General features: G+C 39.6%; 1 protein-coding gene across 5 annotated transcripts in view; it reads left to right on the forward strand.

Moving 5' to 3' along the window:
• Positions 1-24,634, forward strand: part of PMS1 (PMS1 homolog 1, mismatch repair system component) — an 89,111-nt gene that overhangs the window by 1,146 nt on the left and 63,331 nt on the right. For 2 of the 5 annotated variants that reach the window (XM_077830142.1, XM_077830143.1), the window contains exons 2-6: positions 2,341-2,497; positions 10,243-10,425; positions 14,487-14,589; positions 18,570-18,638; positions 24,077-24,240. In XM_077830142.1, coding sequence (XP_077686268.1) covers positions 2,366-2,497; positions 10,243-10,425; positions 14,487-14,589; positions 18,570-18,638; positions 24,077-24,240 — 651 coding nt within the window. In that variant the 5' untranslated portion in view covers positions 2,341-2,365. The remainder of the gene's footprint in view (positions 1-2,340; positions 2,498-10,242; positions 10,426-14,486; positions 14,590-18,569; positions 18,639-24,076; positions 24,241-24,634) is intronic. The other 3 variants (XR_013347514.1, XM_077830145.1, XM_077830144.1) reach the window with 2 other exon arrangements.

Here is a 24,634-nt window from a genome sequence, read left to right on the forward strand (position 1 = left end):
GAGCATGAAGTTCCCACTGCTGTAGCGATTATCTTAGAAGTGGATATACACTGTATGATCAGCTAATGGGGTAACAACTCCTTTCCCCTTCCCTATACGCACACTGTTAAAGTTATGGTTGAGATTTTCCATGCACAGATATCCAGAGATTCAAATTTATGACCCTCACAACAACAATTGTAATTCCACCAGTTTCCACATATGCCCTGCTTTGGTTGCAGTGTGTATGGTTTAACCACCAGAGAGTCCAGCTCTGCCACCTTTTGATCTTTGCCCTTGTCCTGTGAGAGAAATAATCCTGTCTTTTTTTATTTAAAGACTGACTATTCTTAATGAACAGGCAGAAGGATGCCCAGGTTGAAGGGAGGTCTCTGTGACTAATATATAGAGACCAGTCCTCTTTCCACAGCCCAGTCCAAATGCCCTTTTCTCTATAAAGGCATTGGTGTGGAGGAAAGAAACCCTCCATATAGGGGCTCACAGTGGCAACAGAACTGCTCCCATGTCCTTATGGAGCAATCTATGTAGTTGCCCCCCTTCCTCTGAAATCAGTGGCCTCTGATCCTGTTTGTTGACAGATCCCCTGTTCCCTGAATAGTTGCTTCAGGTAGGCCATGTGGAGCTGGACTCCATAGTGGGCAAGCAGTGTGCACCCTATGTTAGATTGTGAGTTTTACCACTATCCTATGGAGTGTCCTTTATATAGAGTTGTCTGCTCTCACAAAGGAAGGGGAAAAGATGTGGGGCTGTTGTGCATGAATAGCTGTGGCTGAGATCCCTTCTATAGGTCCACTGCTTGCTTCTGTCAACGTAGACTATCCCCAGAACTTAGTGTCAGTGATACTTATGGTCAAATAAAAACATTCAGCAAGCTGAAGCTGGAGTTTTTTGTTTTGTTTTTACACAATCAGTCATGCTAATTTCAATTTAAAACACAGTGGGGAAATATCAATATTTACCAACTGATTAAGGGTAAACTTTGCAGAGGAAATGCTCAAGTGTCTGAGAGGACACTGTAAAATCAGTAGTTTAAAAATTATTTGAAATGCTTATTGAAATTCTCTGTCACTGTCCTTTTTAAAGACAAAGCTAATAATATTATAGTTGGCATGTATATAACAATTTAAATCTTCAAAGAGCTGTATAAACATTAACTAATATCCACCTTATTGCCCCAATTCTGCCATTATGCGTGTACTTTACATGTGAGTATAATTAGGTTCAAGGTATGTAAAGGTAAGTATATGCATAAGCATTTGCAGGATCAGGATGTTAGATTGTGAACAGTTCAGTGCAGGGAATATGTCTTTATCTTTATTTGTAAAGCACTGTGTATGTTTTATGGCAGTATGTAAGTGTTTTATAAGTAATAATAGAACCCCTTTGTGGCTGGTATGGTAAGTATTATTCCCATTTTACTGATAAGGGATATATAGAAACAGAGAAATTAATGACAGGTTTCAGAGTAGCAGCCATGTTAGTCTGTGTTTGCAAAAAGAAAAGGAGTACTTGTGGCACCTTAGAGACTAACAAATTTATTTGAGCATAAGCTTTCGTGAGCTACAGCTCACTTCATCGGATACATTCAGAAATTTATGACCTGCTTAAGGCACATGGTGAGTCTATAGAAGAGTCAGGATTAGAGTTTTGGAGTCCTTGGCTTCTATTCTCATGCTTCTGCCCTAGTCCACGCTATCACTGAATATGACCATTTCTAACAGACCAAAACCGAGCCCTCTGTGGGCCATATTCTGCTCTTAGATTGTGCATAACTCCAGTTAAGTCAATATGCGTTACAGCCTCACAACATATGTGAGTAATAGCTCAGTAATTTTAGGTAGACTTTAAAAAGCCTGATGTCAGAAGGGTTAGAAAAAAGAGGGGTTTGTGACTTTCAGATTTTGGCACCAATCCTGGGCTCCTCATGGTCAAGAGGGGTCCACCTATACAGATGTGATTTAGGATCAGGACCATATACTGTAATTATTTAATCAAGGAACATGTAAGTGCTCTCATTGGTATTGAATAGAAAACAAATGTACCTGAAAAAATAACCATGGGATTATGTACTGTTTTGTCCGTTGCTCAATATTACTCTGAATCCTTGCATTGTCTAATGTAGAAGTTCTCTACTGTCAAGCTAGTGTTTTTCTGATATAGGGCCTGACCCTACACAAGATCTCTCCTTGTGAATGTATAGTTCTTACTGTTTCCCTAATTGCATGATTCACCTAACTAAATGTAATGCATTTTTGATAATTGAAAAGTGATTGAATAAAAATGTCATCATGTTTGTAATACACTCTTTAAATTCTTGTTCTATTATCTCTTTCCATCCAGCTCCTCTGATTCTAAAAGCCCAGGGATGAAGCAGTTGCCAGCTGAAACTGTCCGGCTCCTTTCAAGTTCTCAAGTGATCACATCAGTTGTTAGTGTAGTGAAGGAGCTGATAGAGAATTCCTTGGATGCCAATGCCACAAGCATTGATGTTAAACTGGTAAGTCTTCTCTGGTATTAAGTTAGACTTAAGATGGAAAACTGGATGGTAGTATACTGGGGAAATTTCTCCTGTTATGTAAGGGTGTAAAAGACTCCTTTTAAAAATATACATCAATTATAAATATGTATATTTTAATGCTAAAGTTAATGGGCAAAATTCTGCTAGGAGTTGCATCTAGGCATTCCTCTTAAGGTCACTGAGCATGTAGGGGTGTAACTGAGGACATAATTTGGGCCAATGAGCAGACCTAATGAATCATTGTAAACTTGCTTTAACATATCTGTCTTTATAAAAACACCAGAAATGACACTGCCTGAACAGTGGTTGGTTTAGAGATTGTTGGCCATACTAGTTTAGTTTTCGCACTTACGGGCACAAATGTGGGAACACCTAAACCCCGTTCTTGCAAAGAAAACCACCTAGTGGACCTCCATGCCCATTTAGAGCCTCACTGAAGTCAATGGAATTTTACATAGTTGTCACATTTCACATTTGATTAATAGGATGCAATCTTGGCATGCAGCAGAAAAACAAGTATGAAAAATGTTGTCATTGGCCATGTCAGAGGCTGTTTTTCAGGCTTTTGTAACTAGAACATTCAACTTTTTATTTTTTCAAAGTCTTCAGATGGTACTAATCAGAACAGTACCTTTTATAATATTTTTTTTAACAGGATATTTTAAAAGTTAGCATGTTACCAAAAAATATTGGCTGAAGCCAGAAGAAGACAATGCTTTCTTTCTCAGATAAAAAAAACTTGGCAAATAGATCAGTTTCTCTTGATGCAGAAAATTTTCTATTCTTTAAATATTTCAGCGAATGAAAAATAACATTATTTCGTTACTAAGTACAAAATGTCACTGATGCATGTTGTAAGAACTGGTTTGTTCACCATGTAGAAATCCCAATGTCCTTTCTTAGAAAGTATAGTAGATATTTGAGTTATTCCCAAATTGCAAACTCAAATACCGAGTGGCAGACATGGGGGCCAATATAATTTCCACAATTTCTTGGATTGCTTCCTCTAAACTACAAATATCACCGTGTTATCTGAATGGGATTTCAAGCATCTCCTATCTGTGCTCCAGCCTCCCTCAAACACTGAACAAGGTGCTCATTTGCACTGTCTGCATCAGCTAAGATGGAGACACAGTATTTTCTTATGATCGGTTTATTAAAGGTACTGTCATCATTCATGCCTCCTAACTACTCATGTTTAGTAGTATCTTACTCCATTGGGAATTCTCATGGAGTACAATAGTATTTCACTTGTGAGTAAGGGTATCAGAATCTGGACCTGTTCAAAACTTGTGGAAGCCCACAGAAAGTCAGTAGAAATTTTCAGTGGTTATTGTGTATGACCCCATCTCTCGTAGTGAAATCAAGCGTACTTCTAACAAGAGGAGTGAAAATGAGGAACCCCCAGCAATAATAAGAAAGAGCCTTCTGGATCTCTCAGCTAGGAAAGAATAGACCCACTCAAGAACAAACCCAGCCACTTCTGCATCTAAGCTCATGATCCACGATGTTGAAGGCAGTTGATAGATATCAAACATCCATACTGGTATTATCATCATTACCAATTGCAAGAAGGAGATAAAATAAAGCAACAAGGGCTGTTTCTGTGTCATACCCACATCTGTAACTAGTGTGACAAGGTTCAAGGAGATGTGATATGTCTAGATACTGTGTGAGTTCCCTTGCCACATCCTACTTAATACTGATCTTAATCAAAAGAGGAAGATTCAAAACTTCTTGATAGTGAGCTAAATTGCCAACATCATCTTGAGGGGATGACAGGCTGACATCTGATTTTTAGGAATCGTGTACATAACTTTTGCTTAATAAACAATCTGTAGACATTGGCAGTTTCCACCAGCAATTGACCCAGTACACCTCTCCTTCCTCCCAACCATCACATGCCGTTTCTCACTAGCCACTGGCAACATGGGTCTGAATATCAGGTTGTGGTTTGTAGTTCACCCATTACCCCAGTATCTCAGTGAGTCATATGGGCCAAAACTTAAACAGAAAAAAACCTAACTTTGTCACCTCAAGATATTGTTCTGCTACCATAGATGCAGAGAGCTCAGCCCAAATTCAAAGAAATTGTACTGCAAAATACCTAGAAGTTTCTTTACAACAGGAAGTATTTGAATCAGCAATCCAGTGGAGATGCCCTAGATTAATCTGGATTTTAATAACTCGAAACAAAGTTTCTGATGAAGATTTTATGGAGGCACTGGAGGCTCTTTGTACAGTCACACACTATAACACCATGGATTCTCATTATTTTGGGTTTTTTTTTTTTTTGTGAAATAAGAATACTTTATATTAACATACTATTTTTATTGGTTATAATTTAAATAAGATTGAAAACATAATGCATGCCCACAATTACGCTAACTCTGCATAGGTTTCAGAGTGCAGCAGAGAACATGAAACTTTTACAAAATTACTGTTCAAACTTTGCCTCTTCCAAAGAATATTAAGGGCCCAATTTCTCATTTATAGGAGTAATCCTTACAAGAAGAGTCTTACCCTCGCCTCTGAAGAAAATTAATGGCGTAGTACTGCAAACCTTGTTCACAAGAGTAATCTTTACTTGTTTCAAGGAAACTACTTTGTGTGAGTAAGGATTCCAGTGTAAGGCGGACTAGGTGGCTCAGGTGACAGATACAGTTTAACTCTGATTATCCAAAATTTGGAAATGTCCTAAAATTTGTTTTTTTACAAGCTCTGGCTTTTCTGAAATTCCATGTCCTACACTGATGGTGTTTGCCTGAAACATACCACCCTGTTAACAGGGAAAGCTGTGGGTGGGTTCATCAGACTCACTGAAATAGGTGGCTTGTTAGTCCAGCCAGATACAATGGAGGCGGGAGTGGCTCTTTGGATAGATAGTGTCTAAGGCAGCGTTTCTCAAATGCCGCCACCAGGGGTTTTTCCTGCAGCCATGATAGCCTCCTGGCTAGAGATGGGAGAAGGGGCAAAGCCAAGGGACTCCGGGGATGGACTTCAGCCCCCTCTCCCGCCAGCTTCAGCCATGGGGGTCTGGTACTGGGCTTCAGCCCAGGGGGGCGGAGCTTCAGCAGGGCCAGTCTTACTAGGCGTCATGGTCAAGAGGCAAGGAGTAGGGTGAGCCTGGGATGTGAGGCCATGGAATTGAGCTCAGGGCAATGTGGGGAGGAAGTAGCGGGGCCTGTGAAGGTGATGGGGAGACTAGGGGAGTGAGTGAAGACATCAGGGATCGGGGATCTGAGGAGGACAGGGAAAGGCACCAGGACCAGGGGAACCAACTTACAACTGTACATTATTATTGAGTCTGCAAAAAAAACTCCTACATAAATAAATTATGATTTGGACATGTATATGTGCATATTTATTTGTTTTTCCTAAAGTTAATGAAGTATTTTAGGAAAATTTGTCAGAGTGGCCACCAGCAAGAGTTGGTGGCTGCATTCTGAGGCCACCAAAAATTTTGTTCTGAGAACCCCTCTAGGGTGTGGATTAAACAGTCCTGATATAAGAACCTTTAGCGCAACCAAGAAAGCTTAAGCAACTGTTATTTTATTGTTAGTTTCTTGTTTAAAAAAGCTAAGCCCCAGGGAGTGGGGGATTAGTTTTTGACTACAGTGTGTTCAGACCTTCTTTTACAGAAGGTTGGGAAAGGCATCTGCTCACACTGGAGTTCTGCATAAATTCCCAGAGCAATTTGCATAATCTGGTTTGTGTCTATATTTCATTGCTAGGTCACTGTCTGGAATTCAACCAAGGGAATTTCTGAAAGTTGACACCTGATTTCTATTTATTGACACACAATGAGTTGATGGTATCAGTCCAGTTCCTAATGGACAAGTGTATATATCAGAGTTGGCTTTCTTGTTGGCTATCACTGTCTCAGCAGCTAGCCCAAGATTCAGTCTCTGCTACCCTCTTGATTTGTTTGCTCCAGGTCAGGTCTGAAGCATGTTAGTTCATTGATGGGGCAGTGTTACATTGCCACTGCATGTGCTATACCTCTGAATAAAGAGAAGACGTAGGCCATATCTACAATACCAATTTTGTCAGTATAACTTATGTCGCTCAGGGGTGTGAAAAAAATACCCCCTGAGCAACATAATTTACACCACAGAAGCGCCAGTGTGGGCAGTGCTATGTCAGCAGGAGAAGCTTCTACCGCCAACATAGCTACTGCTGCTCGTGGAGGTGGTTTTATTTTGTCAACGAGAGAGCTTTCCCATTGGCATAGAGTGGCTACATGAGCGATCTTACAGCAGCGCAGCTGCATCTTTACAGCCATGCCATTGTAAGCTCACTATTGTACACATGGCCTTAGTTTTCAGAGCTGTCTGTATGTCACCTTTTTGAATAACATCTTAAAAATGAAAAAAAAGAAACAATTTTGCAATAATGATGGAAGTCTGACTTAAATCCACAAAGGAAAACACTATCATTAAAATAAAACTGTAATGTAAAATAAAAGATGAAGTAAAACGTTCTTGTGACTAGAGCCTGGAGATGAGACTTAGGAGATGTGGATGTTATTTGCAGCTCTGCTACTGATTTGTTGAATGACCTTGGACAAATCACTGAGGCCTCTCCTTGCTTCAATTTCTCCATCTATAAAGTGGTAGTATTAAAAAGTAGCTACGTCAGGAGGAGATTTAACTAATTAATGCTTGTTCAGCTCTTTGCTGTCTTTTAATGAAGGTTCTGTAAAGTAATAGTGTTATATTATTCTAATTACAAAGAAATGGAAACCAAGATGAACAGGTTACAGTGTGTCAGATATAACAAAAAAGAATTAATATAAATCAGATAATGTTGCTCACAATGGGGAAGCATGGGAATGATACGGAATTAATAAGGTAATGGCTGTCTTACTAATGATATTACTAATATCTAGTTACTAATTAATTACTCATACTAATGATATTACTAATGATACTAATAATGTGCCAGCAGTCCCCCTCTGCCATGTACGTTGGCCAAACTGGACAGTCTCTACGTAAAAGAATAAATGGACACAAATCAGACGTCAAGAATTATAATATCCAAAAACCAGTTGGAGAATACTTCAGTCTCTTTGGTCACTCGATTACAGACCTAAAAGTGGCAATTCTTCAACAAAAAAACTTCAAAAACAGACTCCAAGGAGAGACTGCTGAGTTGGAATTAATTTTGCAAACTGGATACAATTAACTTTGGCTTGAATAAAGAGTGGGAGTGGATGTGTCATTACACAAAGTAAAACTATTTCCCCATGTTTATCTCTTCCCTCCCCCGCCCCCACTGTTCCTCAGACGTTCTTGTCAACTGCTGAAAATGGCCCACCTTGATTATCACTACAAAAAGCCACCCACCCCCCGCTCTCCTGCTGGTAATAGCTCACCTTACCTGATCACTCTTGTTACAGCGTGTATGGTAGCACCCATTGTTTCATGTTCTCTGTGTATATAAAATCTCCCCACTGTATTTTCCTCTGCATGCATCCGATGAAGTGAGTAGTAGCTCATGAAAGCTTATGCTCAAATAAATTTGTTAGTCTCTAAGGTGCCACAAGTCCTCCTTTTCTTTTTGCGGATACATACTAACATGACTGCTACTCTGAAACCTGTCAGTTAGCTTTGTAGTAGGAGATCCAGACTAACTGAATTATTGGCAAAAATATCCGTTCTCACTGGGAGAAAGCACCAGTACCATTCACCCTAAGGAAACAGGGATTCTAAAACCTGATATGCCCATTTGTTTTTATAGATATAATTATATAATAATTCTAATTCAGGGGTTCTTAAATTGTTCCTTAGTGCAGACAATATCTCAATAAAGAGATTGTTTTTGGATACCTTCCCTCCCATTTTAGGGTTGCATAACATCCCTGTAGCACTTATGGCAATTGTTTACATGGAAAAGTAGTGCTAGAAATGTCTTCAGTGCATTTTACTAGCTCGAAACAAGGGAAAAAGTCAGTACTATTCAGCCAGTGAGCTTTCGTAGACCACAGGCAATTGTTCTGTGGACCACATGGTCTATGAACCAGTATGGGAAGTGCTGATCCAAGATATTGTAGTTTATCAGTGCTGATTTCTTTTAAAATTATCACACTAGTTTTAACTCACCCTGCTGTGCTGTGTACTCTTGTATATTAGATCATAATCTGTTCAGAGAGCCATTCAATAAATGGGAGAAACAGGTTGAGTTAGAGATCCTGTTGTTCTTTGACTGTGAATCTCCTTGCTTGTGCCTGCATTATAACATTTGTTTTGTTATATCCAAATTACTGTACAGCAAACAGCAAAACTTTGTTACAATGCCCCTGAGTCATGTGGTTCCTCTCATTTAAGCTCCTTCTTTAATTTAGCCATCTTGGTTTAGTTATTTATGATTTTAGACCTGCATCTTTTTAATATTATTTTTTTTGTTAGATGTTAATATTTGTCATCTCAAAATTAAAATAGTGGAAAAACTTCTCCCAGCAAGAAAACTATATATATGTTCAGTCCTGTTTGTTTGAAGGGCCATCTGCCATTTAGAGGGATATTTAACAAGTCTTTTGAATCTATCACATTGGACTTATTTGAGTGTTTTTAAGGCATCATTTTGACAAAAAATTGTACAGCACGATCCACTGCTCATTCTTTTTAAAAAAATTTTTTTCATTAAGGACAACCTACAAACGGAAAAAAAAAGTCTGTTTCTTTCTGATCTATAAAGAAAGCCTGAAACTTTAAGTCCCCACTGCCGCTCCTCTGGCCACTTACGCAGAACACCAGGTTTGGTGTAAGATGGCCTACTCTGTGATGACAGGAGAACTAGTGAAATGGTAATCTCATAAAAGCAAAGTGTGAATGTTGAACAATGAGAGGAGTATGGATTTGTAGTCAGATTGTTAGTGTTTTGTTTTTATTAACACCAATTTAAATCCCATGATTAATGTTTTGAATAAAGCAAGCTTTTGTTCAAGATTCAACATCCTTGCCCCTTTCAATTAAAGTTGCCAGAGGTTATAGTAAATATCACAGATACCTCTCATAGGTCCCCCATTAAAAGCAGAGGGAGAGCTGACTTCATATTCTTGATGTCTCTAAGGTGAAGAGATGAGCAAAACAAAAATGTAACCTTTGCCTTCCCCTCCCCTCCCCAACATCCAGACCTTCTCTATATCCCATGAAGAAGCAAAAAAGTACACAGATGTCATTTTAAAAAATCCTTGTAGGTCCTTCTTATAGATTTGGTAAGATAGGTCCCAGTTCCTTTAATGTGTGCAGAATCTAGCCTGTGATGATTAGATAAAGTGGAATACATTAACAAAACATGCATTTCCCTTTGTAAAAGGGAGGGAAGATGGAACAAGAATGAACCATCTTTAACATTTCAGTTACTGATCTTTTTCTCAGTTTATATTTTATAAAGTCATGAGCTAGATTTTGAAATACTTTTAGTGTGTTAGCCCATACTGTAATAGTAGAACTACATAGTTTAATATATTACTTGTTTTGGAACAGCATAAAATTACTTAACTGTTTCATTTTTGCTCTGTACAAGTTTGTATAGATAAGTTATGTGCACATATGTGCTGCAGTCTCTCCACATGGAAATGTCAGAATTTTGCCTATTTTAAGGACTAAAGGACTGGACCCTTAACTACTTCAATACATGTGGAGTAACCATTGTATATAGTATCTAATTTTTCATTTGAGATGTATTTTTGTGATTGATGATATTATTACTCTTTTTAGGAGAATTATGGGTTTGATAAAATAGAGGTGCGAGACAATGGTGATGGCATCAAAGCTGCTGATGTTCCAGTTATGGCAGTTAAGCATTATACCTCAAAAATAAGCTGTCCGGAGGATCTTGAAAGCTTGACAACCTATGGCTTTCGTGGTGAAGCCTTGGGATCAATTTGCTGCATATCTGAGGTGAGATGTGTCAGACTTTCTTGCTCTCTTAAACAATTACAAAATATAAATGTGAGGACTTTAGGTTGTGCCCACAACCTCACAGTAGAATGCTGGCTTTTATTTTTAAATGTAGAATTTGGAGAGTTTCCTATCTCTCTGCTGGTTCTTCTGCTACAGTGAAGCCACAAAGCTTGCTCATTTTGAATTCACTTTGGGATCAGTCATTGGCTCCTTATCAGATCAGTTTGGTAGTTGGTTGTGTTTCACTTTCTTGCCTCAATTGGGGAGGCAACTATTTGCACTGTGCCCTGATCCTTTCCTTTGAGTCCAATGTACGGAGGCACTCCGGAATTCTCTCATTCATCATTCAATCTTTCTGTTCTTACATCAATTGCCTTTAAATTATCAATGTGATCTGCAGTCGTGAGATCTGGTTGGACTCCTCATTGTTCCTGGCTATTCAAATATCTATGGCTGCAAAAACACCTTGTTTCGCCTTTGAGTAACCAGGAGCCTACACTCTCACCTGGTCACAGTGATCCATGTATTTATGACCATTACAACTGAGCACTGCAGTGCACTACTATCTAGGAATGAAACTGCTTACCGCAAAAAAGCTCTGTTTTCAAAATACAACAGTCTACTAAGCAGTACAAAGCGTTGAGAGCACATCGTCCCATTGCTTTTCTGTGCACTTTCTTCCCACCTGAATACTGAGTCAAGTTCAAGTATTCCATCTCTACCTTCAAAAGTCTCTGGGATAGGCCCAAACTAGCCACAGGACAATCATGACCTCCCATGACAGTTACTTTTCACTGAAACAATGGACTACAAGAGTGAGGTTTTAGTGTGGGAGTGTACGCATCCATGAAGCTTTGGTCTTGATCATACTAGAAACTAGGCAGGGTTAGGTCCAGAATTTGTATGGAAAATTCCCAAAGAAAGCCCAGGTGCTTCAGAAAGTGCTGCTGTTTGGCTGGATTATGGTCTCCTTCTGAGAAGACACTGAACCAATGACCTAGCCTGGTGATGCGGGGCACTATGCTGCTGTAGGTGCTGTCTTTCAGATGAGATGTCAAACCAAGATGTCATCTTCTGTGGACATTAAAAAGCCCCATTGTACATTTCAAAAGAGAGCAGAGTTGACACTAATGTCTTAAGTACTGGTCTCAGCATCAGTAATTACATTACTTAAATACTAGTGGTGTTTGTAATTGCAGTCTGCCTACCTAATTTGCTGCCTGTAGTTAACCATTATCAATTATCTTTGAGAACTCTTGGAGGACTTGTGAGGTCCCAGAGAACTGAAGAAAGGCAAACCTAAAGGGGAAAAAGGAGCATCCAGGAATATAGGCCAGTCAGCCTAACTTCGATACTCAGAAAGATACTGGAACAAATTATTAAACCTAGAAGGTGATAAATCATAGCCAGCATGGATTTTTCCAGAACAGATCATGTCAGACCAATCTAATTTCCTCCTTTGACAGGGTAACCAACCTAATGGATGGGGGGAGAGAGGAGATGTGATATATCTAGACTTTGGTAAGGCTTTGGACATAGTCCCACATGACATTCTCATAAACAAATAAGGTAAATATAGTTGAGATTAAATGACTATAAAGTGGGTGCATAACTGGTTGAAAGACTACTCAAAGAGTAGTTATCGATGATTCACTATTAAGCTGGGAGGACATATCAAGAGGGGTCCCACAGACATCTGTCCTTTGTATGATTCTATTCAGAATTTTCACTAATGAGTTGGATGATGGAGAGTATGTTTATAAAATTTGTGGATGACACTGAGCGGGGTTGCAAGATCTTTGGAGGACAGGATTAGAATTCAAAATTACCTCTATACATTGGAGAATTGGTCTTGAAAACAACTAAATGAAATTTATGTGCAAAGCACTACACTTAGGAGGAAAAAGCAAATGCACAACTACGAAAAGGGGAATATGTGCTTGGCAGTAGTACTGCAGAAAAGGATTTGGGGGGAGTGTATAATGAATGACAAATTGAACATGAGCCAACAGTTGTGAAAAAGGCAGATGTCCTTGTGGGATGTATGACCAGGAGTGTCGTATGTAATTGTGGTTGGGTACGCCAGCCCCTCACTAAGCCAGAAAGGGTGAATGAGGGGGGATTTGATAGCTGCTTTCAACTACCTGAAAGGTGGTTCCAAAGAAGATGGATCTAGACTATTCTCAGTGGTAGCGTATGACAGGACAAGGAGTAATGGTCTCAAGTTGCAGTGGGGGAGATTTAGGTTGGATATTAGGAAAAACTTTTTCACTAGGAGGGTGGTGAAACACTGGAATGCGTTACCTAGGGAGGTGGTGGAATCTCCTTCCTTAGAAGTTTTTAAGGTCAGGCTTGACAAAGCCCTGGCTGGGATGATTTAATTGGAGATCGGTCCTGCTTTGAGCAGGGGGTTGGACTAGATGACCTCCTGAGGTCCCTTCCAACCCTGATATTCTATGATTCTATGACCTTCAAATGGGTGGCAATGGTGGTTCACAGAGCCGTGGAGGAGAGCAGCCGACCTGTAGTTCTGGGAGGAAAAGTATCTCCCAAGAGCCTGACCCTGTGTGATTGCCCAGAAATTGAGGGAGCTATGCTGGAGGTGGCTGAAGCTGGAAACCTGGACCAGCATTCAGATCACTGAACGTATACTGGTAGAATAGTTTGTGCAGATACTCCCGGTTGCAGGAAGAGATGGCATACTGAAGCACTGACACAAGACGCTCACAGGACAGTTCAGCTGATGAAGAATTATATGGCTTCTGAGGCTGCATCAAGGGCACCTAGGGTGAAGCAGCTTGAGGGTCAGAGGGGAGGCCTAGCAGGGGGGATTAGCATCAGAGTGGCCAAACTTTGGGTGTGAACCAGCCACCCTTGAAAGGTCTTGGAACCTTTCAGGGATCCTGGCCTGGCTGGACAGGGAAACCTGGACAACTTAGGTTCAAGCCCAGCCCAGAATCCTGGGGCTACCCATAATCTCCCTGCTGAGAGGACTAGGAAACAATGGCCAGGGGCTGACCATGACCACTAATGGCTGGGAAGGTCTGTTTTTCACATGGACACCCCAGTCACTGCACCTTCATGGAGTTCAGTTATACTTAAGGAAGTTGTGGAATCACTGTCCTTGGAGCTTTTAAAGAATAGATTAGACAAACATCTGTCAGGGACAGTCTAGGTATATTTAATTCTGCCTCAGTATGGGGGGGAATGGACTAAATGACTTCCTTAATTCCCTTGCCGCCATACATTTCTAAGGTTCTTCACTTCCTGACCTAAACTGATATGTATTATTGCTGTATGCTGTTAAACAAGTAGCTGTTTTTCACTCAAGAGGTGTAGCTGCATTCAGAATTATTCCTATATGAAGTTAATGTAATTTTTTTTTTAATAAAGGTCTCTAGGTTACTTCTGATAACCTTGATACTGTCCATGCAGATCATTTAAAAACTTGAAGTTGCATTATAATTCAGTTTATTAATATCTGAAAGCAATTATTTCATATGTTATTGGACTGTTGAGGTACTCTTGATTTTGGAAGAGGGGCTTTGGGTATCACCCAAACCATTCACTTTACTACTGAAAGAAATTATCAGGGCAGGAAATAATGATAATGGTGATTATTGCATTTTGGAATTACTTATGAAGAAACAGTTGTTCTAAAAGAACACTTGTGATACACCTTATGTTTTCTCTCACGAAGAACAGAATTTTTTAAAGTCTTGTTTAAATAAATTTAAGCTCAAAAAGTCAGTTTAGAAAAGTATATTATTATAGACATTGTTAAAAAAGGTATTCTTCATGTCGTATACTGGCACCTAGGAAAAAGAAGTAGAAATCTGCAGTTTTTAATCATGGGTTAGAAAATCAGTGTTTTGTGAAGTATTTTTGTCATTAGGATGATGTTCATGGAAGAAAAAACAGACTTTTTTATAAAATTATTTTTGTTCTTTTTTGTTAAAGCAACTTGATGCTGAGAATCATCTCAGAACATACCTAATGTCTTCAGACCATTTTGAACTTTTGAAATCTTTGATTGACTTGAGGTTCTTTATTTCCAGGTTTTGATCACAACAAAGACAGCTGCTGATGATTTTAGCACCCAGTACATCTTGGATAGCAGTGGGCATGTAACTTCTCAGAAGCCTTCTCATCTTGGGCAAGGTAAGGTATGCTTATTGTGATGTTTTGTGTTTCTCCTTATAAGAACAATTGGTGAGATTTGGAGGTTTTTAGCCTATATATCCTACTCTGATACCCACCCATGCACATCCAAATTGAGCAGTTGTGCTCAAGAGAAACCGAAGTAAAATACTTACAGGTGCCTCACTCCTATATGATAATCTCCAGGAGCCATATCGCCACTTTCTGTGCAAAAACCAATAGAAGGGGAAACCCAAGAAGGGGACTTGAGACGATCTATAGGGTTCTGTGAGCTGAAAAGCAAATCAGTGAGGCTGGGAGGGTTGTAGAAGCTATGCACGGCTCATGCGGTGCCTCACGGTCTCAGACACCATCCAATGGTCCAGGGACATCTACATCGAACACATCACTGGCCACCGACAGTACCAGGAAGTGTGAGCTGGAACGACATCGTGCATCAACTATGAGAAAGGGACCGAGAGACTTTTTCCATTGGACCATATGAACTGGAACCATAAACTCACTGAACATTAAATCTCACCAAATGAGGGTAAATCCATCTTCATCATCGTATCCACTCATTATACTCAACACCTGAACATAGCCATTATATGAACAACGTACCCTCATATCTCAGTGTCTGTACTTTGACCCATTAACCTTTTACCCCCAATCGGGGATATTGCAGATTATGTATTCCTTATGCCATCCGATCCTAAACCGAATTTTGCACCCCTTGATAATCTGTACCTTATTCCCTGATAACCAGAAACTTCTACACAGAAACGTCTACATTTTTTATTTTAACATCATCTTAATAAAATTATTAAATCTGTTAAAAAGAGGATAGGAGCACTTAGATACCACAGTGAACAGAGAGTGCAAGGCCTTAATTGTCCACACAAACCAGTAAAATCCTTCTGTAGATGTCCCAGCACCCCCAGTCACTGGTAAATTGGTAGGCTCATATTCTGTGTTGCCAGTGGCTTTCAACACAGCCATGATATGGAGGTGGCAATGCTTAATTCGTGCTGGGGCTTGCCAGGGCTGAGCCCAGGCACCTCTAGGTTTGGCAGTTCATAGCCCTGGCACTTCAGACTTGCCATGTCAGTTATGAAAGTAGAAAAATTGCTTGAGCCTCGTCACCTCATTCGTTACAAATTAAGCACTGGGAGGTGATCTCTTCAGTGTTGTGTTGCACAGTGAGAGATAATGTTGACATACTCAATATTAATTTGCCTATAGATTTGTTATGAACATTACACGTTTTTCCCTGTTACCATACTGTGCAGAGCGGCTGATACGATTCTGTGCCTCTGATTTTCTTGGGGTGTTCAAATGGGATGTTTTCAGCATAGAGTGGTTGCCAGCCATGCAATGGAGGAGGGGGGAGAGCATGCTGCATAGCTGCTTTCCCTCTCTGCACAGCTTTGTGGTCTCATTTCCACACCAGTAACATGTTTTCTGCCATATAGCAGAGGGGAACAGATGGCATTCAATAAGAGGTAACATTTGGCACTAATTTCTGAGATGTCCACAAGAACTGAGTCAGTAATTCATAAATCTCCATTTAAAAATATGCTGTTTTGCAGTGAGAATTTCAGACTAAGGATCATCATTAAGAAGTATAAGTCATAGAAGAGTAGTATTGTCCCTTCCTCCAACACCAATGCCCTGTTCTGACACCAGCACTGCCAGTCTACCAAGCAATATCAGATGTCCAGGGCCTTGCAAGTTGGCATCCTAGTGGTGGTGGTGGGGGGAAATCTGTGACATGGAGTCTGACTATATGCTAAGTGTAACTTGTTTTATTTATGCACATGCACCCCTGGGAGCAGAAGTGGTCAAATGCTATGCAGGGAAATCCTTATTTCAGGAACCTTAGCCCAACACCAAATGACAGGCTCAGAGAGAGCAATTCTGCCTCAAGAACTGATTCTAATCAGAGACCCAGGCAGAGAGCAAACTCTGATTTCTCGCACAGTTGTCTCTCCAACCACCACAGCGTCTACACACAGCTTTCATTTAATTCTTCATTGTTATTCCTGCTGGGGCCAGAGTACCTGGCTGAGATGCAAGCAACTGTATCTATGTGTGATAATGACTCAGATGTAAGGTCAGATTCTGATCTCTGTTATGCTGGTGTAAAACAGTCACAGAGATTTGAGTCTGGTCCTTGGTTTTAAGAAGTGACTCAGTGAGATCTCAAACACCAGTTACCATCTTTAACTTTCCAGGTTCCTTCTTATATTCCTGTTGTTATGGCAGTTGTCAGCAAGTGGTGCTGTTGCATATTCCTGGTCTTCCAAGTGCTTTTTCTTCGTGTGTTGGGAAATGTTCAGTCTTGTGAAGACATGCTGTGTTGTTAGTTCACAATGTATTGTGCATGCATGAACCAAAGATTTCCTTTATTTCCTAGCCTTGTAACTATTTTTTAAACATATGGGACGAAAGCTTTGAACTTCAGATCTCTCTTTTACAAGATGAATAGCCATCAACACTGTATTTGGGAAATTTTGTTAAAGGTAATCCTGTGAAGGGTCTCTGGCAGATGATACTACTGGGCACAAAGCAGAATTCCTACAAGTCTCTTCTCTGCCATGGCTAAACTGTTCTTTTTTAAAAAGCTTTTAATGGTCTGGGTGGTGCAGCAGCAAGCGAGAGTCTGTCCCACTATTCCAGCAGTGGAAAGTTGTGGAACAAACACAGGGTTGTGAGTCAGAAGAACAGAGTGACTTAAGTCGCTTAGGTCAGCATTTTTTTAAAAGTTCTGTAATTTTAGGTGTCTAGAACTCTGGGTGTCTATTTTGAAACTAGGGTGACCAGACAGCAAATGTGAAAAATCAGGACGGGATGGGGGGTAATAGGAGCCTATATAAGAAAAAGACCCAAAAATCTGGACTGTCCCTATAAAATCAGGACATGTGGTCACCCTGTTTGAAACAACATGGGCCTGCTTGTCAGAATAGCTGAGCATCCACAACTACAACTGAAGTCAGTGGGGAGCAACTGCTTCTCCGAACCTCTGGAAATCAGGCCCTAGGTGACTTGAGATAAATTCTCAAAAGCATGGACATTTTGTACCTTAAGCTTTCCCCACCTGTAAAATATGTAATAATATCCACCTTTTGTAAAGAGCCTTGAGATCTAAGAATGAAAAGTGCTATATATGTGGAAAGTATTATTATATAGGGAGAGAAAAGTCTCTCACAACCTCAGAACATATGTAATTCTCAAAAGGAGAGCAGGCAAACTAGTAAATCTCACAGAAGTCCTGCAAGAATCAAATCAATGAGTGTCCTACAGCCTCAGCGTATAAACAAGCAGAGAAACCTCTGAGGCCTCCAGTAATGAGAACAGAAAAGTCTCCCACAGCCCCACACAAGGAACAAACAAACTAATCTCTCCAGACTCTGATGAGAAGTGAACAAGGGATTTTCCCCCATCTCTAGCAGGAAAAAAATCCAGTTGCACCTGGAAGAGAAAAGAGGTCTTTTACCGAGCCAAGAAGTTATCACAGAAACTCTCTGCATTGTTAAGCAGTTCAGTTCAGCTGAACGTCTAGCCCATGTCTTTTCTGTGTATGCTGTGCTAAATTGTTTATGATTTGAAAAGCTAGATAACGTACTCACAGGTAGCATAATCACAGTTATTTTCTAAATTCCAAAGTTTTGGAAGTTCTCAGGGCACTGGAGAACTTCTGATCTCCTCTTAGCCATACACAGGTGCTCATACGTGGCTGAGATTGAGACCAGTGAATGAGTTATAAATTGTCTGAATACAGAAAAGGTGCATTCAGTAGTACAAGAGCCATGATTTTCTTTCTTCTTGAGGAGTAGTAAAACACACACAAACATGAATTATCTGATGCATTGACAGCACCCTTCCACTTGCCACCTCCTTCTCCCTTCTTTTTCACAGTAGACCTTTGTCCTTGTTTTGTACAGAATATGTAGATTCTCTTTCACATCAGTTCCAGCGTAAACTATATTTTGCTCCAGCAGAAAGATGTTTGCTGTTTACTACTCCTATCTGCTTTTGGATTGGAGGATCAACTCCGATAACAAAAGGTAAATGGAGAGTTTATTTCCCCTTGCTTCAAACAAGTCAACTCTGCAAATGTCTATCAATGAATTGCACAGAGACACAGACTGTGTACAACTTCTTCCCTTTGTTGTCTTGTAATAAAGTTCAATAACCTATCATCTTATTGATAGACAAGGATAATTTTATTGCACTGTGTAATGCAGTTTTAAGCAAAACATTTTAAATATTTACAAAGTTCTTTAGTGCTAAAGGGTATCTTTCTCTGGTGCTTATGTTCTTATTATCTGTACTTCATGTTTTATCTCTCACATACTGTACACCAACTTTTCAGTAAAGCTAATTATCAAAAGAAAGGTTGGGTGGTCAAGCTGGAGTTCCTGGAAAGTCCTAGAATTCTACTACCCTTGTAATGAGAAAACAATTGTGTTGTATTAAGGAGGCACAAGAGATTGGTTGATATCATAAAGGATTGTTGCTTTACAGGTACACTTGATATAGCACAACAGGATGTCTGCATTTATATGGTATGAGTTCCAAATCCCACATTGCAAAGACACTACAGAAGTTATTGCATTTTAATTTTATTAATGTTGGAATGTCTGTGCAGAAAACTCTAGGGGCCTTTGTAAGAAAAGCAAATGCAAGCAGCTCAAGGCTAAATTGGATGACTAAACTGGTGTCCCAGAGAAATCAGACAGGATAGGGCTTACTACTGAAACCTAATAAAAATGTGCTAGTTGAGACTTCTTTTGCACCTCTCTTCAAATAAAAACGTTCCACATCACTTTCTGTTTTCCTGCATTAGTCTGATCCTGTTCCCAATTAAGTCAATGGCAAAACTTCCATTGACTCTAGTGGTGCTGGATTTGGGCCTTTTAGATCACAAACATGTTTTGCATTGTCCCTGAGAACATTTTTTTAAAAAACCAGGGGGATGATAGAGAACTTGGGAGGAGCAAGGCAAACAGGTAACTTTTCGAGCAGTAAATGTATATTTTGTGTCCACTTTTCAATTTTTGGGCACATAGAAGTGCTGTTCTTAGTTCCCATGTGAATTTTGACTCCCTAGCTTTGACTCCCACATTTCACATCTTCAGTTTTTAAAATGAACTCCCATGTCTGTCCAGTGTATTGTCTCCTGACTTGACTATTGTAGGTTCTTCTGCCCTGATCTTCCTCCCTCTCTCCCCTCAAGTCCATTCAGAACACTTCTGTTAAGATTATTTTACTGCCTGTCATTCTTAGTCTTCTCCCGCAATTTGAAGTTCCTACATTGACATTCCTTTCTCTACTGGGTCAAAATACGAGCTTGTGATTCTTGCCTTGGAAGCCCACCACAACTTGTATCTTATCATTTTGCCTACTGCCCTCCATCAACAGTACCAGCCTCCACCACTCTTTCTGTCTGCTTCTCCAACAGTATTTTCAGTCTTTGTTTCATGCCTTAAGGTGACTGGGGAAGAATGTTCTCTAACTACTCTTGTCTCCTCAAGACCTACTTCTACTGTGATGCCTTTAGAGGAAATTACCAACATGTAATGATTAGGTATGGGGCCATTATAGAATGCTGACATTTATCTTATTTATTTGCCCTCTGTAAACACACATTCTTGTTACTATTCTCCTTTTCTCCTTCCTCATGCCCTCTGTTTTTTGTTTGTTACACGCACTTGTTGCACCTTCTCTAAATCAGATTGCAGGGTGTTTGGGGCATCTTTTATATGGTGGGAGCTTCCAGGTGTCACTGTAATATAAATTATCATAATAAGATATGGTTGAAGGAGGGAGGGAGTGAAAAGAAATTCTCTAGCCTTAAGATACTCAGTTTATGGCTTTCAAGCCACATGTAGCTCTTCAGGGACTTTTATGCAGTACTTGTGGATTCTACCTATCTTATTGACCTAATCTGTCTGGACTCAAGCAAAACCACCATCGCATCAATTACAAGAACGGTCCTAATATTGCCTGATGTACCTGGTGTGTAAATAATGGGGACTGTTGAGCACAACCAGTCATGCAGTGTGGGATCTGCTGGGATCCATTTTCCAGCCACCCATCTCACCCGTAATATGGGAGAGTGGAATTTGCACCTGAGTAGAGTTGGAGAGAGAAAGTAGAGGAGAAGAGGGTTGAATGATGTTGTTAATCATGTAGTTCAGTGGTTCTCAAACTTCTTTTTTCGTGGACCACTTGAAAATTGCTGAGGGTCTCGGTGGACCACTTAATGATCTTTCCAAATGTTGCTTGAACCATTAGCTAACTGGTGTAAAGCACTTTGAGTAAAAGCGCTGTATAAAAAATCCCTTAATAATTGTTTTTTTTGGTATACAAATAAAAGCACACAACTCATATTTTAATATCAGTAGTCTTACCTTTGTGATGTGATGGATGTGCCCTCCCCTGCTGCAGTAGCCCCCGAGCTGGGGCTGGGAAGGAGGGAGAATTTCTCCCTCTCTCCCAAGCTGGGGCTGAAGGGGGGTGTCTCTCCCTCTCTTCCCCCGCCGCAGCAGCCACAGAGCTGAGACTGAGAAGGAGGGCTGACTCTCCCCAGCAGCCACAGACCTGGAGCTGGGGAAAGTTACCTCTTTCTCTGGCCACCACAGCCCTGCACGTCCCAAATTCCCCTCACCCGCTCTTCTCACACCACTGCCCCCTTCCACCTACTCCCTATTCCCCCCAAGGCCACCACCTCACCTTACATATGTGGGTTTTCTCCAGGGTCCAGGCACTTAATTAGTGGAGCCACACCTGCTCTGCAAGTTCCGCAAAGTGTTGTGCCACTACTTAAAAAGAGTAAATGGGACAACCCAGGTAATTACAGAGCTGTCAGTTTGACACTGATCCCAGGCAAGATAATGAAGCAGCTGATAAGAGACTTGAGTAATAAAGAATTAAAATAGGGTAATGTAATTAATGCCAATCAACCAGGGTTTATGGAAAAATAGATCCTGCCAAAGTAACAGTATTGGGTTTTGATGAGCTAATAATGTTTGATGTAATATACTTAGATTTCGGTAGGGCGTTTGACTTGTTACTGCAAAATTGTTTATAAAACTAGAACAATACAAAATTAACATGGCACACATTAAATAGATTGAAAACTGGCTAGCTGACAGGTCTCAAAATGTACTTGTAAATAGGGAATCATCAATGAGCAGGTGTGTTTCTAGTGGCATCCAGCAGGGTTTGGTTCTTGGCCCTACATTATTTAACATTTTTAATCAATGACCTGCAGGAAAACCTAAAATCATTATGATAAAGTTTGCAGATGACCCAAAGATTGGGGGAATTATAAATACTGAAGGGGACAGGTTATTGATAGTGATCTGGATCACCTGGTAAGCTGGGCATGAGCAAACCGTTTGTTACAAAAATTTGATAATGGGCTCTTAAATCTAGCAGACAGAGGTATAACAAGATCTGGCTAGAAGCTGAAACTAGACAAAATCAGACTGAAATAAAATATAAATTTTAACAGAGGGGGTAGTTCACCTTGAATCAATTCACCAAGGATTATGGTGGAGTCTCTATCATTGGCAATTTTTCAATCAAGATTGAATGTTTTTCTAAAAAATATGCTCCAGTTTAAACAGGAATCAATTCAGGGAATTCTGTGGCCTGTATTATGTAGGAGGCCAGACTACATGATCACAGTGGTGCCTTTGGGCCTTATAATCTATGATCTAAAGCCCACTGAAGTCAAACTTTAGATAAGAGCTGTTTTGTCTTGGCCTTTATATTTACCAGAGCTGTTGAATGATTGACTGCTGCTGAAATATGAGTACTTCAGTCTTCATTTAAGTACATTTTTAATGTAAGATAAAATTATATACCTCTTACAGGCTAATTTTTTAAGTTATACTTGATTGGATTGGGTAGGCCTATAGCCCTCCTTGTCAGTTAATATACATTGTACATAAACTATGTAAGCAGGCACCATCTCTTAGTAGTGTCCTGGCATCTAGGCATTACCTCAATGCAAATAAAAATTATTAGCATGCGGTTAAAAAAATAGTGGTACTTGAGTAAATTTACCTGGTAACAGAGAATAATACTTACATTAAAGTGTTATAATGGGGTTACAACCCTTTCCCCTACCCTCGTAGATGGAATGTTCTGGTCTGTGTAGCTCAGAAATACAAGTTAGATCGACCACATGTTGAATGAGCCTTTAGTTTGATTTAAGACCTGATCTGTGCTATAATCCGTTTATAAGAAAGAAAACGTCATCACACCACAATCAAAACCACATCTTTTTATATTACAGCTCTAAATGGCTGACTCTTTAAGTTGGTATAAAATATACCAGGAAGCATATTGCAGGACTGGAATTTAGTCAGGGCTTAAATAGAGTGTGCTAAATTGAGAGAGCAGCACAGTTAAATCTTAAGAATTTTCTTGTAAAATATGATAGTGCCTCCTTCAGTTTGCCTGTTAATATTTTAAATTGTTTGCCGTTTTTCAAAGACGGGGATTTTTAATACCTCTTAATTTTAGTACGTTTTTAATTCTGTATTTGGTTCAGGTATAAAAAGTCTTCCTTGTGGCATCCTATTAAACATGAGAGATAATTATCATGACCTGATGTTGATATATAAATATCCTCATAATTAAATAATATGACAACTTTGCCTCTTTATAAACTGACTGTTTTTTTAATCTGGATTTTATACTGGTGATTTCATAGGTATTACTCTTAATTCAGTGGCAAATATAATCGGCACTTTCTGAAGCAGGCTTTCCTTTAGAACTTTAATGAAATGCAGTGCTGCATTTTTCCTTTTGTTTATAGTTAATTAGTAAGATTTTTTTTTTTCTTATTCAGGTGAACTTTACTATTAACTTGTATATTTAATTGCTGATTTTCAGAAGATGGGTTTTCGCTTCAAGAAAAAATCTGTGGGATTGCTTTTCATTTTAGGTATATTATAGGCAGATGCTAGGGAAAGATGTAGAAAAGTTTGCTACAGTATTAGAAGAGGCTATGATTAGACATATGGCGAGAGTTTAGTAGGTCTGCACTGGAGCAGATGTACTGTAGAAGAAATTTTAACTTCAGTTTATTGGTGTCAACTAATACCGGAGAAAGAGATATGGAAACTAGAAAAATCAAAACGTAAAGTAAGATTAATTCAGTAAATCCTCATGGCTCGCCAGAAATGGAAAAAATGTGTAATCTAGGTGTCAAGTAGCTTGAGCATAGCTCCAGTTGAAGGACATGATTAGCTTGCACAGCTGTGAAATCTAGCAGTCAGCTTGCTGTGGAGGAGAATGCTAATGTAGCAGTATGTCCTTCTCTTCATGCACGTATGATTCTAATTAATGTTAATCAGAACGATGTGCATGCACCTATATGGAAGAATAGCCTCTTTCAGCACAAGTGCGGGGTTATTTTCCTTGACACTCAACCAGTCCTGCACTTTTCATGTTAGCTTTACAGTCTTTTATTTCCCACTTGCAGGTACAACTGTAGCTGCACTGAAGCTGTTTAAGAATCTTCCTGTAAGAAAACAGTTTTACTCAACAGTTAAAAAATGTAAGGAGGAATTAAAAAAAATCCAAGATCTTTTGATGGCGTATGGTATCATAAAGCCAGAACTACGGATAATCTTTACACATAACAAGGTAAAAGTGACTTTTCTTGTGCCAACTATCTCAAATTCAAAATGAAAGAAAATAAAGACTATGATAATTTTGTTCAGTTCATCAAGACTTTCGTTACTGTGACTGCATTTTGTCATCAGATGTTTGATTTTTAGGAATTTGCTATAATTGCAGGTTGGTTCAGACCCCCCCTCCATCATTGCATCTGAGTTTATTAGCTTACGATGGATCGAGTTTTAGATAGGCAGTGCCAATCTTTCAAAGAAGTCTGTGCTCCCACAAAAACCTAATTTGGTATATATAGGTTAGACAATGCTATGTTTTATTGGGCACTGATAACACGCTTGTTATTGTACAGAACAAAGAGGCAGAGCCATACCTCCACCTTTCTCTAATGGTCTGATCGGTTGCTAGC

Source organism: Eretmochelys imbricata, chromosome 11, assembly GCF_965152235.1.
Source record: "Eretmochelys imbricata isolate rEreImb1 chromosome 11, rEreImb1.hap1, whole genome shotgun sequence".
Classification (NCBI taxonomy): domain Eukaryota; kingdom Metazoa; phylum Chordata; order Testudines; family Cheloniidae; genus Eretmochelys; species Eretmochelys imbricata.